Source organism: Melopsittacus undulatus, chromosome 1 (assembly GCF_012275295.1).
Source record: "Melopsittacus undulatus isolate bMelUnd1 chromosome 1, bMelUnd1.mat.Z, whole genome shotgun sequence".
In the NCBI taxonomy this organism is placed as follows: Eukaryota; Metazoa; Chordata; class Aves; order Psittaciformes; family Psittaculidae; genus Melopsittacus; species Melopsittacus undulatus.
The window spans coordinates 89,144,909-89,158,166 of NC_047527.1; the positions used below are offsets into that span (position 1 = coordinate 89,144,909).

The 13,258-nt window shown below is 43.6% G+C and overlaps 1 protein-coding gene across 1 annotated transcript; it reads left to right on the plus strand.

Annotated features, from left to right (window-relative positions):
• Window positions 1-4,694: 4,694 nt before the first annotated feature.
• GCNT2 (glucosaminyl (N-acetyl) transferase 2 (I blood group)) lies at window positions 4,695-11,158 on the plus strand. The gene is made up of 3 exons (XM_034060339.1): window positions 4,695-5,649; window positions 9,170-9,262; window positions 10,449-11,158. Exons 1-3 carry the CDS (start codon window positions 4,695-4,697, stop codon window positions 10,637-10,639), a joined length of 1,239 nt encoding a protein of 412 aa, XP_033916230.1. The 3' UTR covers window positions 10,640-11,158.
• The last annotated feature ends 2,100 nt before the right edge of the window (window positions 11,159-13,258 follow it).

Here is a 13,258-nt window from a genome sequence, read left to right on the forward strand (position 1 = left end):
CAGAGATTTGCTTCTGCAGTCCTTTCCATCCAACTGTTCTTTCCTATGGCACACTAATTTTATTCAGATAATGATCTTAGTGTGTGAGGGCTGGATTCCTTCTCTGGTGGAAGCAAATCAGAAGATGTACATTAGCGCACATGTAGTGCACTACAGCAGCTAAGGGTAACACAGGAATCCCAACTGAGGAACAGCCCCACCACTGCCAAGCATGGTACTGGTCCTAGAGTGCACACCAGCAAGTAGGTGCCAGTAGAAGGCTTCAAATTATAAAGAGCTTATGTTGCATAAGTAGCTAGGTGATGTCTGCTTCAACATTCTTTCCTTGTTCTCTGTTTCTTACCAGTTCCTCCATGCTGAACTTCACCTCTTTTTCAGTGCTCTGCTTTTCTATTGCCTTCCTTCCCTGGTGGTAAGTGAAAAAGATTGCAGGTCCTGGCACTCATCCAGGATCCTTGTTCCTGGATACCCCCAAAAATCCCTGCATGAGAACATTCACATCCATGCACACTGCTTTTTCTGTCATCCCAAGTCCAGCACCGAAAACTCCACCCAACTACCCATGTCTCCAACCATGGCATACAGCAGGGAAGTGTGGTGATACATTTGGCTCCTGGGACAACAGCCTTGGTTTTGCGGAGATGCAATGAGTATTGCCAGTCCTAATATAGGAGCTGTTAAATCATTAGCAATCCCCTCAGGATTCCAGCTGCAAGAGAAAGTCTGCATGTAACAACTCGCTGTTACAAAAATCCCTCACTCATTGCCTGCCCTGTAAGAGTGCTCACTTATGTTCTGGCAACTGAGCAAGGCTGCAGACACATCCTGGCATGCTAGAGCAACCTTTCTAAGCTTCCATAGAAAGACCCTAGCATGAGATTTCTTTCTCTCCCTCAAAATGCTGTGATGTAGCAATGGTGCCATGGTCAGCAATTCGTTGCTCCCTGTCACTGCAGAGTGCAACAGCAAGTTTGTGGTGGTTTTACCTTACACAAAGTGCAAGGTGATTATCAGCTATGCAGCCATTAGCCACAGTAACACACCTCTCTTCCCTGCTCTGATTCTGGTTGGCACAAAATTCATCCAGTTACTCATGGACAGGACGGTCCCACCTCTGGGATGTGCCTTAATCATGCACATCCCTCTCATATACAGAGATCATGAGTGGTGCTTGGCAATCATTTGGTGTAAGGGAAGCTGTGGATTTGCAGAGAAAGTGCCAGGACATAAGCACTTTTATTCCTGGTTTCTGGAAGAAGCCTGCAGAATGCTGATCAGCTATGGGTCATCTGTCCCAGAGGAAGGGAAGGGGAAAGGAGCATAAGCTGTACAAGCCTGCAAACCCAGACAATTCTCTGGTCTGAATGGGCAGATCACAGGGCCTCCAGCAGCTTCCTGTCAAGTATGGGGGACTGGGAACATCAGCAAACTCAACCTGGTATATTTGAGTGAATTTTTTTGCTCTTGTTACAGCTAACATGACAGAAATTGGGACTCCATGGAAGATGATGTTGCATTCTGGCTTGTTCTTACTTTTCCAAGGATTCACCTAGCTGTATGCTAACCACAGTTTTAAGTGATTTTGATATAGTTACATATTGTGTCTAAGTGCAAAGGGTCAGACTCACCTCAGCTCTCTCCAAGCAGCATGAAGGTTGTGAATGTATTCACTTATTTTGTCAGTGATGGGTAATTTGTTTGTGAGTGTTAAACCACCCCCAAACTTTGAAAGTCTATCTGCACCATCCTGATGGCAATTCCTCATTTGGGAACTGAGTGATAGACAGAAAAATAAGGAAGACAGTTGCAGTATGTCTCAGGTATAGCAGGCATGTGGTGGACAATACTGTGAGTCAACCTAGTATTCTCTTAAGAGAGATGGGAGCTGTCTTTGTTAAAATTTCACTGCAGTTTATCTGAAGAAGTAGCTTTACATCCAAACAAGAGCTGGTGGCTCTCAAGGAACATCTTTCTCATCCCTTGGATGTAGGTGTGAGATAAAAGAGTACTACTAGCAAATTCTGAGCAGCACTGCTAGAATGCTAATCAATCACATTAGCCAATTCCTTATTTTTACATTTTTATAAAGCCATTTGCTTGTACAAACAGACCTGTGTGTTTTCCAGACAATTTAGTTTGCACTGAGCTTCTCACTACAGCAACTTCACAATTCAGAACTGCTTCGATACCTCTCCATCCCACTGTTGTTTGTAGGCAGCCTCTTGGACAGCCTTCTCTGCAATGCAAGCATCATACTAATAAGCACTACAGTAATTCTATCCTGCCTATTAAAATTGTTCCTTTTCCTTAGCTTAGTGCCCACCTTTCAAAAGACAGACAGTGACGCAGAAGCTTTTTGATGATTCCAGACAATGATGCAGGTTGAATAAGCCATCTTCTAGAAAAGATGTATTTTGTACCTATGTCTGCAGTGTTACTCATATTACTAATCCTTATTGTCTTGATCATATTTTCCATTATTTTAATGAGTCTTCCTTATTGAGCAAGAACTTCTCATAGGAATAAGGCATTAAAAAAAAAAGGATTTTCCTGTGACTGAGTCTCATGCCCACAAAGGTGGTGTAATCTCACAATCAAAACCTGCTTAAGGGAAGGTGTTGTAACACCATCCCATCAATCACAAAGCCACTATCTTCATGGCAGAATTTCCTGAAAAATAACTTTTGTCCTCTATCTACCATTCAGACAGTTCATAGTTCATCCGGAAAAAAAACACCTTAAAGTTGGGCTTGGTCTCTGTGCAATCTGCAGTCATTGGAATTCAAGTACTGCTTTCATTAGGAAAAATACTTTGCTTCACAACCAGTTGTTTGCTTCCCAGTAATACACTACTTAGTGATGATGGGATAAGGAAGAGTATGTCTTCAGGAAGTCTTTTTGAAAAGCCTGTAATAGCTAATAAATGGGCTTGTGCTCTTTTGCTTGATTCTCCTTTATCTTTAAAACTACCAGATACTGGAGTAATAGGCTACAAGCAGCACAACTCCTACAAGAAGAGAATCAGATGACAGCAATTTAAGGAAGAATTTTTCTTTCTAACTTCTGGCATCAGGTGATGTCTGTCACTGCTCATGCATGTAACCAACTAAATGTCAGTCCAGTTGCAATAACAGAGACTTTTCTTGATGTTCCCAGATACTGAGTTGACAACAGCCCTTGTATTTGTTTAGGGGGGGAACTCCCGTCAGGCCACCCGAACCTGTCCCCTCCTTTCACCTACAAGCAAGTTCATCTGACCACACCTAAAGATACATTGTACTTGCTGAGATACAAACCCTCCTGCCAGCACCCTGCCTGAGCAGCCGGGGTGGAAGTTGCCAGAATCATGCCTGAATGGGTGCTGGGGTGGGCACTGGTGTTTCCTGCACAGCAACTCTTCTGTCTCTGTCCTTGGTGCCCAGCATGTCCCCACAGGCCCAGCTCACTCCTGCTCTGGAAGTAGATGTTTCCTGATCAGCCCTGTAGATTTCAGCTGCTTTGATGCAGGACTACCCTGCCAAAGACACTAGTTTATGGATCACTAACAATTTAGGAAAACCTCCTTTAAAACACATCATCAAATGAAGGTACTAGAACTGAGACTCTTTCATTACTATCCATCAGACAATTCAAGACATGAGGTGAAGTTTAGCCTTCTTATGACTGTCAACAGCCTGATGGCATTGCCTTAATTCAGATGGCTGCCTTGAAAGAAGTAGTTTTAAATAACTTCCCCTCTCTCCCCCCCAAGTTTTGTTTCCTTCTCTCCAGGTTCTTAGGTTTGCTTTAAAGTCTGATAATCTTGAGTTTATATTAGTTAACCCTTTATCCCTCCATGGACATACTTTTGCGTTCACATACCCCACTGAAACAAAAATGTATGGCATCAAAATACAGCATTAAGCCTCTGTACATTTTTAAGGAGGAGTGATGGGTTTTTTTTTCTCCACTGATTCAATCTTATCTTGAAAGAAAATCTCTTCTTTTGAGGACTCCCCCATATCTTTACCAGCCACCTCCCTCCCATGAACAGGTGGGAGAACTTGTCTCACAGGACAAGCAAGAAGACAGATAAACCATGATTTCGGAGCAAATCGTTCTTGCATGCTGCCTTATAAGCCCAGTCAGAGAAATTCTTGTTGCCGTACAGGTTTAAGAGGTGATTGTTTCTGTCCTATCTGCATTTGCTCATCAGCTTCTCTCTATCCTCCTAACACTGACAGCTTAATTCCTTGACTGCAGTTCTGCAAGACGACAACTGAAAACAAAACAAATCAAAGCAAACCTAATTTACTGTTGGAGAACCTGGAAGGGACTAAAATAGGTTGGACGTAGCTGGGAGGGAAGCCCTGTTCCATGAGTGGGACTTCATACACACCGAGGAGTGTTGCAAGCATGGTGGCCACCACCAGAAGGTAGGGACGACCCATGGGGCGCATGTCCTCTTGCCCCCAGCAGTGGCCTGAGGGCTGTGTTTGGAAATGCCATGAAGGCAGCAGGTGTTGGGAGCACCCTTGGGTGCTGGGACAGCTGCAGGCAGCGGCAAGACTGCCCTTCCCAGGGGAGGGAGGTGTCTTGTGGCAGTGCTTTTGACAGGTCAGCCTTGCGCTTGTGTCCCCTCACTGTGGGATTGCTGGGAGCTGTGGCCAGGCTAAGGGTGGCCTGAGGCCACCCCTATGGGCTCCCCTGAGGCCATGGCTCCGAAGCAGGTGTGCAGCACACTGCTGGCCAGGCAGGGCTCTCACCTGAGCGGCAGGCAGCTGCAGCCAGTGCCACAGGCAGCCTGCTGTGGTACATTACATATGTCCTGCAGCCAAAAATCCCTTTGGAGGCTGAACTGCTCAGTGAATTCAACTTTAGCAGAAGCCTGCAAAGCACTGGTTGAAGACAAAGTGCCCTTTATGAAGGAAAATGCTTTAGAAACTTCATCCAGAGAATCCAGTTGCATGGAGTACATCACCCAGAACCACTACATCACCCGCACCCTCTCAGCTGAAGAGGCTGCCTTCCCCATTGCCTATGTTATGACCCTGCACAAGGAGTTTGAGACCTTTGAGCAGCTCTTCAGGGCAGTGTACATGCCCCAGAACATCTACTGCATCCACGTGGATGCCAAGGCACCGGCCCACTTCCATCAGGCAGTGAGGTACCTGTTGGACTGCTTCCCCAACGCCTTCCTCGCCTCCCGGGCAGAGCGGGTGGTCTATGGTGGCATCTCCCGCCTGCGGGCTGACCTCCACTGCATGAGAGACCTGCTGGCCTCAGCCGTGCCCTGGCGCTACCTGCTCAACACCTGTGGCCAGGACTTCCCCTTGAAGACCAACCGGGAGATTGTCCGGCTGCTGAAGGGCCTTGGGGGCAAGAATGTCACCCCTGGGGTGCTGCCTCCCCCCCACATCACCTCCTGCACCAGATACGTGCACAGAGAGGGGGCCAGACACAATGCCTTGGGGCAGGTCTTTCCCCTGCTGCACAAGGCACCCCCTCCCCACAACCTGACCATCTACTTTGGCTCTGTGTATGTGGCCGTCACCCGTCCCTTCGTGGAGTTCGTGCTGCAGGACCAGCATGTCATCGATCTGCTGGCATGGTCTGAGGACACCTACAGCCCTGATGAGCACTTCTGGGTGACGCTCAACAGGATCCTAGGTAGGACATCAGGCCTGGGAGTGTGCTACCATGACGCCTACCACACAGTACTTGCTGCCACTTGTCCATCACATAGTGCCAGCTCTCCTGTGGTGGCCACCATGGCTCATCTCTCCATGAAGGTGTTTCCAGCTCTTGGTGGCTCTTGGTGGTGCCCACCAGCAGATTTTTCACCAGCCCTATTGTTTCACACAGAAAAACTGCCCAGCAGGTGAGATCCCTTGTTTGCAGTGCTAGTGGCAAGTGAGGAAGGCATGCTGTGCCTCCTTGAGTTTGATGGCATGGACATTCATCCACCTGGCTGAGCTGTCTCCTGGAAGACTAGCACCCATGAGTGGGTAAGGGGCATCCTAGGAGTGATGGGCATTACAGTGTGACGGATTCGAAGATGCTGCTGAATGCCTTCCTACTTAGCAGCAGCTGCTGTGCCTCATGAAGTCCCAGGAGTGCAGCATGGCATCCCCTTGGCTTACACACTCTTTGGCCATACTGTCTCACTTGTCCCACCTGCATTTCCTTATATCATCTTGCTTTTCCAAAAGCCACCAAAGGGGGTTGTGAATTTCCAGGTGCATGCATACACTTGATGGACTGCACAACTTCACTTATAGAGCTGAGGGTATGCACTTGCCCACTTTTACGTGGCCCACTACATATGGCCCTGCATAATTCCCAAACATAAACACATGGCCCCAAAGGCCAGCAAAAGTTATGGTTGATTTCAATCAGATCTTGCAGAATAATACTCCAGCATTTCAGGCAGATATCTGAAGTACAAACTCCTGTGCACCAGCCTATAAAATGCAGGAGAAAAGCTTGAATCACTTTGTTGCACAGAAGTGTAAAGAAATTGTCCCCTTCAATAGAGAGAGATGCCAAGGAGGAAGCATAGGGTGCTTCAGGGGACTGCTGGAGACTAGCCTGTTGGCAGCTAGGTTTTAACTGACGTGTTGATTTGATTCTGTAATCACAAGGTGAGGACTTTGAAGGTCAAGGCAAATCAGGCAGCCTTTTATGCTGTAAGATTCCCAGCCCAATGTCAGTTTATGTTCAGTGTGTGTTACAGAAATTCCGACGCAGTGGCTCGTTTTGTGTGAGCTGCTTATGCTTGTCTTCATAATATCTGGTAGCAGTGCAAGGAGGAAAGGGAGTGGGCTGCCTCTTGGAGCCAACACACGCAAATCAGCTCTCACTGGAATTGCAATGGCAAAAAAAACCCAGGAAGAACTTAGAGGAGAAACAGGTTGTGTTGCTTTTGTTCTATGAAGAGCTCCGGTGTTTTTTCTGCTTCCAAGCTTCTGCTAACAAGGGAAGACATGAAACTAAAGGCTCTGGAGGAGCTGTCCTGTCTTTCCAGTGACTTATGGCTGTCTTCATATCCAAGCAGTGCAGTTCTGCTGGTGGCTATTTCTAAGACTTGGTGGTGGCAAACTCGTTTCTAGGACAGTGCTCAGTATGGCTGCCTATGGCTTTTCCTCACTCCCTGTTTTCAAGGACAAGAACAAAACTCTATTAACCAAGACAGAGTGGGAAATGAGAGCTGAATAAAAGGAGGGTGAGCAACTCATGCTAAAGGTTATATTATCTTTCACATCACCATCACTTCTGAGACAAACTATACAAACAGGACCCCAGAACAGCTTTTGAATCTGAAGTCAGTTGCTCAAACAAATGTTTAAAAAAATGTGGAAAATCCATTTTTTTTTTCTCCAGTGCTGAGCTGTACCTTCCCCCACTCTTGAATTAACTTACAAAAATGCCTAGATTGCTCTATCTGGGAGATGATGAATAATGTGAAGTCAGTAATTTTGTATTGCTGGAAGGCAGTGCCTTCCAGTGTTTCTGTGGATGTCCTGGGGTCATTCCTGTTTTGTCAGTCATCTTGCTGCTTCTCCACTGTGTCAGCATGTTTCAAGTCTTTCTGCACACCACATTTACTGCCATCTGTTATGAACAGGTTTTTAATTGAGGATGGTAATGCACATCCCAGGCCATTCAAAGTGTCTCTCCCCTACCATCACTTCCTCTTTTTGTCTTTTATGAAGTGTTATCTTTAGCTTAATGCTTTCTACAGAAAAATAACATTTTCTGAATTTTCCCCATGACAAACCCACACTTTTTTGGCATGTTATTTTACTTGATAACAGACTGATATACAGAGAGGGAGAAATAAAATAGTAAGTTCTGGTTACAGCTGCCACATATCTCTGTGTATGGCAAAGTGCTATGGTGGTTCTGCTGTTAGATCACATGGTCTTTTTGCATCTGTTATAGAAGTTGTGACTTGGTGATTGCAACCAACCATCCTTATTTACCAAGAACAAGCTGTTTCTGAAAACACAGAGCAAAGCAAGCAAACAGAAAAAATCTCTGATGCTCAACCTTTCTCCTATCCAATTTCTCAAAAAAACCCCAATCTCTCCTGACATTACACAGTGCCTTCATTACACATGCCTTCGTTTGTCCTTCAGTGTGTTTCTCTTCAAGCTCACAAGCAAAATAGTTGTTGGGTTACGGTAACTGTGGAGGTACTGTACTTGTTGCCATCTAGGAAAGGAATAGAAATAGCACTAAATATCTACAAAACCTTGCTTTGCTTTTACCTTTATTTTTTAGAAAACCTCAGGTTAGGATGATGACACTCAGCTACCATTTCAGCTCTGAGGGCTTTTTGCATGTCACCAGCTGAAAATGTGCTTTATAGAACTGCTGCAAATCACCCCATTTAAGATTGTGGTTAACCAGCAAAATAAATAGCCTATATTAATCCATGCTTTATATGAAGTTATAAAATCAGGAAGATTGGATAATTAGCCTTAAAGAGATAGGTCAGAACTGGAAATTAAAATGTTAAATGTTTATTTTGGCTAAAATCGCATTTGAAGGGCTTAGGATCCCTGTCTTTGCACAGGTACCACAACTCCAATGCAGTGCTATTATGCATTTTGTACAAGCTCTACAAGGTTTTGTTCCCATCTCATTGTGATGGAAATGGTTGTCTTTTCAGTACATAGAGTATGCTGGGTTTGGCTGGAAAAGAGTTATATTTCTTCATAGTAGCTAGGATAGGTCTATGTTTTGGGTCTGTGCTAGAAACAATATTGATAATTCAGGGATGCTTTTCTCGTTGCTGAGCAGTGCTACACAGAGTCTATATTCATGTGAAACTATTACGTGTCGGTAGCCTACTGTTCAAATAGCACCTGGAGAGCACTGCTGATTGGGAAGGTAGAAGGTTAACATGAGTGATTGTACACACGTGCAATATCCTACTGAGGCTGTTGCAAAAGTGGAATCTTATTTCTGAAGTGGAGTATTTAGGTCTCTTGGGCTGACATCTTACTTATATCAGAAAAGCTGCTTTCTGTGAAGAAGCTTGACAAAAAGGTTAGCAGCCAGGCATGTGCTGATGCATATTTTTAAGTATTTCTGTGGAGAAAGGTCGTAGAGAGTGGACATAAGCCTGAATACACAGATGTTAAAAGGACTAATTGTCTGATACTCTGTTATCTAATTGCAGGTGTCCCAGGCTCCATGCCCAACGCATCATGGGAAGGTGACTTGAAAGCAGTGAAGTGGATTGATATGGAAGAGGCACATGGAGGTTGTCATGGTAATGTGTACATATTTCTCCATCACTTCTTCCTGTTCATATAGGGAAAATCACTCAACTTTTGTTCTTGTACTCCTACAGCCTCTAACCATAATGTGAGATAGTCTTTAGACATTACTTCATTGGAGAGAAGAAATTAAAAAGAAGTCACCTCCTTCATAGCCCATATGTGAATGATAGCAGCTACGTAAACAGTGAGAAAGCTGGAATATTTTCTCCATCAGGAATTTTATAGAAAATATCAGCCTTGGAAATGGAGATATTTGGCAGTGCTTAAGGCTCACGAGTTAGATGACTATTTTCTTGAAGACCTTGGGGGAATTTTCTCATAAGTGGATGGGAATAGTCCGGATGTACATTCCCCACTGGGACCCAGATATGTTAGATCCAGCAGCAGTGTGCAGAGCAGATGTCCGATGTGAACCTGGACAAATCCCAGCTCTTAGCTGGGTACTGATGCTTGCTAGAGCCACAGCTGACAAGGAACCTAAGGAGCTGCTGGCTTATGATTACAGTTGTTTTGAGTTTTCCTATGTCATGTTACTTTATGACATGACATTGACAATAGATAATCTGTGGTATAGCACAATTAAATTTTCACTCTCTGGTTTGTACACTGCACACTGCTACTACGACTTCTGACATATCCAAGTGGAACAAAAAAGGGAATACCAAAATGCTAACAATACTAAAATTTGCTAACAATGCAAATTTTATTTCAAGAATTCTTAATCTATAACATACTTATTGAGGAGAAAAGTTTTTACAACTTTAGTCAGATTCAGTTACAGCAGTTTCACATGGGCATAACTCCATTGAACTCAGTGAAATTACACCAATATCACTCAGAATTATGTACTGGAAAATCTAGTATGAGTAAAAGTATCAGTTTCTCTTCACTGACAGAAGTAAATTCCCCTTTGCTGTGTCTTAGTCTTGTCTGAAAGAGAGTCTGAATTAGTAATGACTCTCTTCTGATCTGTTTCCTTATTTTTCTCATTATTTATTCTGAAGTAATTTCCTTCATTTCATCCCATTGTTCATACTTACTCCCATTGCACATCCAAGAGACCTTTCAGCATATTTGTTGCATAGGAGATCATTTATAGTGGCTTTGCAGATAAAACTCTTCAAAATTATTTGGATTTTGATTCTGACATTGTTTTTTTCCTTTTTCTTTTGTCAGGCCATTATGTCAGAGGCATTTGTGTATATGGAACAGGTGACCTCAAGTGGCTTTTTAACTCCACCTGTATGTTCGCAAATAAGTTTGAGCTTAAAACATACCCCCTGACTGTGGAGTGCCTGGAGCTGAGACATCGGCAGAGAACCTTGTCGCAGAGTGAGGTTCAGGTGGAACCCAGTTGGTATTTTTAGCTAGCCACACCCCGAGCTACAACATCAATAAAAGTGGTCAAGGGAATAGCTGCAGCAGTCTTTATTTTTGCTGTGCCAGAAGCATAAAGTCAAGAGACAGGTTTCATTAGTATATTCTGTAGGTATAGCCCAGGTCAGCTTATCTCACACTGTCTGCAAGGCTCACCTTCCACTTAATGTCCAGAAGCTGAAGTGCAAGAGATACAAAAAGAGACACCAGAGCAAAGGTCCTCTTGCAGCCATAGGAGCTTTGACCTTTTGCCATTTTTAATGGGCTGTTTTCAGCCCAGATTTTTGTCTTGCTACACTGTCATTGCTATCTTTTTCTATAAAAATATAAACAGAGTCATGCATCCCCAGCATTTTTCCCATCTAAAAGACAAGTGTGCACATTTGGTATGCAAAACGGTAATCAGTCACAGACAACAAGGTCTTAAAAGCAGGAGCACAACTGCTGGCTATACATATAGATACCATTTTGTCAAATACACTGATATTTATTGCAGAGAACTGTCAGAAAAGTACTGGAAATGAAATAAAGATGCTGCACTTCCCATATCTTACCTGTTCTTCAAATATCTGTGGGGATGAGGTTTTTAAGAGAAAACAGCACCTTTTATTAGATCAGTGGGTGTGGTTAGAGAAATCAGATGGGCTTTCAGACACAGGAGCCATTCTCTGTCTGAAACATGGGGGGCTTGCACATTTGTCTTACTTGGCCAACTACCAGAACTGGGGAAGAAACCCAAACTCTCTACATGCAGATTTTGGCTCACCAGTGTCCTTAAATCGTCATGTGTAAGGACACAGAGGGAGAGATGGAAGGCAGGAAAGGAAGTAGCAGGATATTTTCAGGACTGAAAAGCAGTAACTGAACTTTGGCAATACGTCAGCAATTCTGTGTCATATTTGGACACGGCGTAAGCCTTCTTCTCAAGCTGTCTTCCTTTCATCTTCATACAATGGTTAATGCACATAACTTAACCTTGGGGTTCACTTCCTCACAGCCTTACTTTTATTCCCCAGCAACAGCCACTAGAGGGAGGCCACCAAATATCTGAGCAGAGTTTCCCTTCGAAGTCTACATAACCCTTTAAAGCACACAAAATCTCAGCAGACCAGCCATGCCACAAATACAAAAAATCAGTGCTTGGGAATGTTTTAACATGACAAACAGAAGATAAAAGTTATTGGTATTGGTTATGGTGTCCTAAAAAACAAAGCAAAGAAGTAAAACTATGAATGCTTCTTCCTGTAAGTGACGGTTGTATTTACATGGCATGTCAGCAGTCCTGTTGAGTGACAAAGCCAGCAGCATGAAGGCAGGATAAACTGGGATGCCTGAATGTAAGGAGAGAGTGTGCTGCCCTCCTGTCTTTCTTCTGAACAAGCAATCATGGCTCACAGCATACCTCTTGGATAACAGCAACTTTATGCTGTGTATATGGTGTACCATTGCTGATTTCAGGGTCTTTTAATAAACTGGATTGCAAACTGTAGCAGTTCGGAAATGGCAACGCATCATATTTAGATGTCCTGAAGCATGGCTGGTAACCTGCAGGGAAGGTTCTCAGCAAGCAGAATCTGCATCAGTCAGCTTCTTCTGCAACTATAGCCGCCAACACCTAATAATGCAGATCTCTGCAGAAAAGCATGAAGAATTTACTGCAGGAGTAGAACTTTAGTGAAAATCCTGTTCATTTTTTTGGGGGGGAGAAGGAAGAAGGAAAGGGCTTTGCTAACTTGCTGCTATGGTGGCAGCTGAAGAGGAATTAATTCTCCTAAAGAGTGAGTTTTAGGGTGTCCAACTCAAGAGAGGTCTGGAAGTAGCTCCTATTTGCTTTAACAAGATGAATTTCCCCCATATTGAAATATCCAAATAAGATAAAGGCATTCTCACAATTTTATGTGAATATTTAAAATAGCCAAGAGTGCAAACAAGATGATACTTCATTGTTCAGACTTCAAAGGTAAATGACAAAATATCACCCAACAACAGAAACAATATTCTTGGCAGTTTGAAGCTCTGGATATAAAAGGGTGTTGTACTCTGAGCCTGACCAGAGATACTTTAATTCTGGGTTATATTATCTGTTTAAGTAAGAATCCAGAAAAACATCACAGATTTCTGTCCAGCTGTGATTTAGGAGATCTGTTTTTTCAGGAATGCTACTCTAGATTATGTTTTTCTGTAAGTAAATGAATATGTTTTCATGGTGTGACTGATTTTTGGGTGCAATACCTGCCTCACTAGCCTACTCTTTTTTTTAAATAAAGACTATTACAGTTAATCACTGTAGAAGAGAGAAAATAACAATTTCTGGCAGCTGAGCTTCAGAAATGCATCTATACCAATGAGATCTATTGGTACTTTGGCCTAGCAATAAAAGATAGGGAAAGATGAAAAACTGGAGGAGGTGGCTGGTAGGGAGAACATTAAGGAGGATTAGACTCCTGCGTACAACGGTAACAACAGTGACTCCATTCAGCAACTGTGGTGCACCTCCACAGAGGGAGCTTGCGCTCTGAGTAACCCCTATCTGCCCCACCTTGTTTTCTACAATTATGGCAAGGCATTAAAACAGTAAACTCTTTCCCAGTGCTATTTGTAGCAAGTTC

What these genes read in the sequence shown, in the direction of transcription:
- GCNT2 (XM_034060339.1), top strand. Translation starts at nt 4,695, where the DNA reads ATGGCTCCGAAGCAGGTGTGCAGCACACTGCTGGCCAGGCAGGGCTCT. An exon ending in GACGCTCAACAGGATCCTAG is followed by an intron (nt 5,650 to 9,169) that starts GTAGGACATCAG and finishes ATCTAATTGCAG; the next exon opens with GTGTCCCAGGCTCCATGCCC. An exon ending in GGCACATGGAGGTTGTCATG is followed by an intron (nt 9,263 to 10,448) that starts GTAATGTGTACA and finishes TTCTTTTGTCAG; the next exon opens with GCCATTATGTCAGAGGCATT.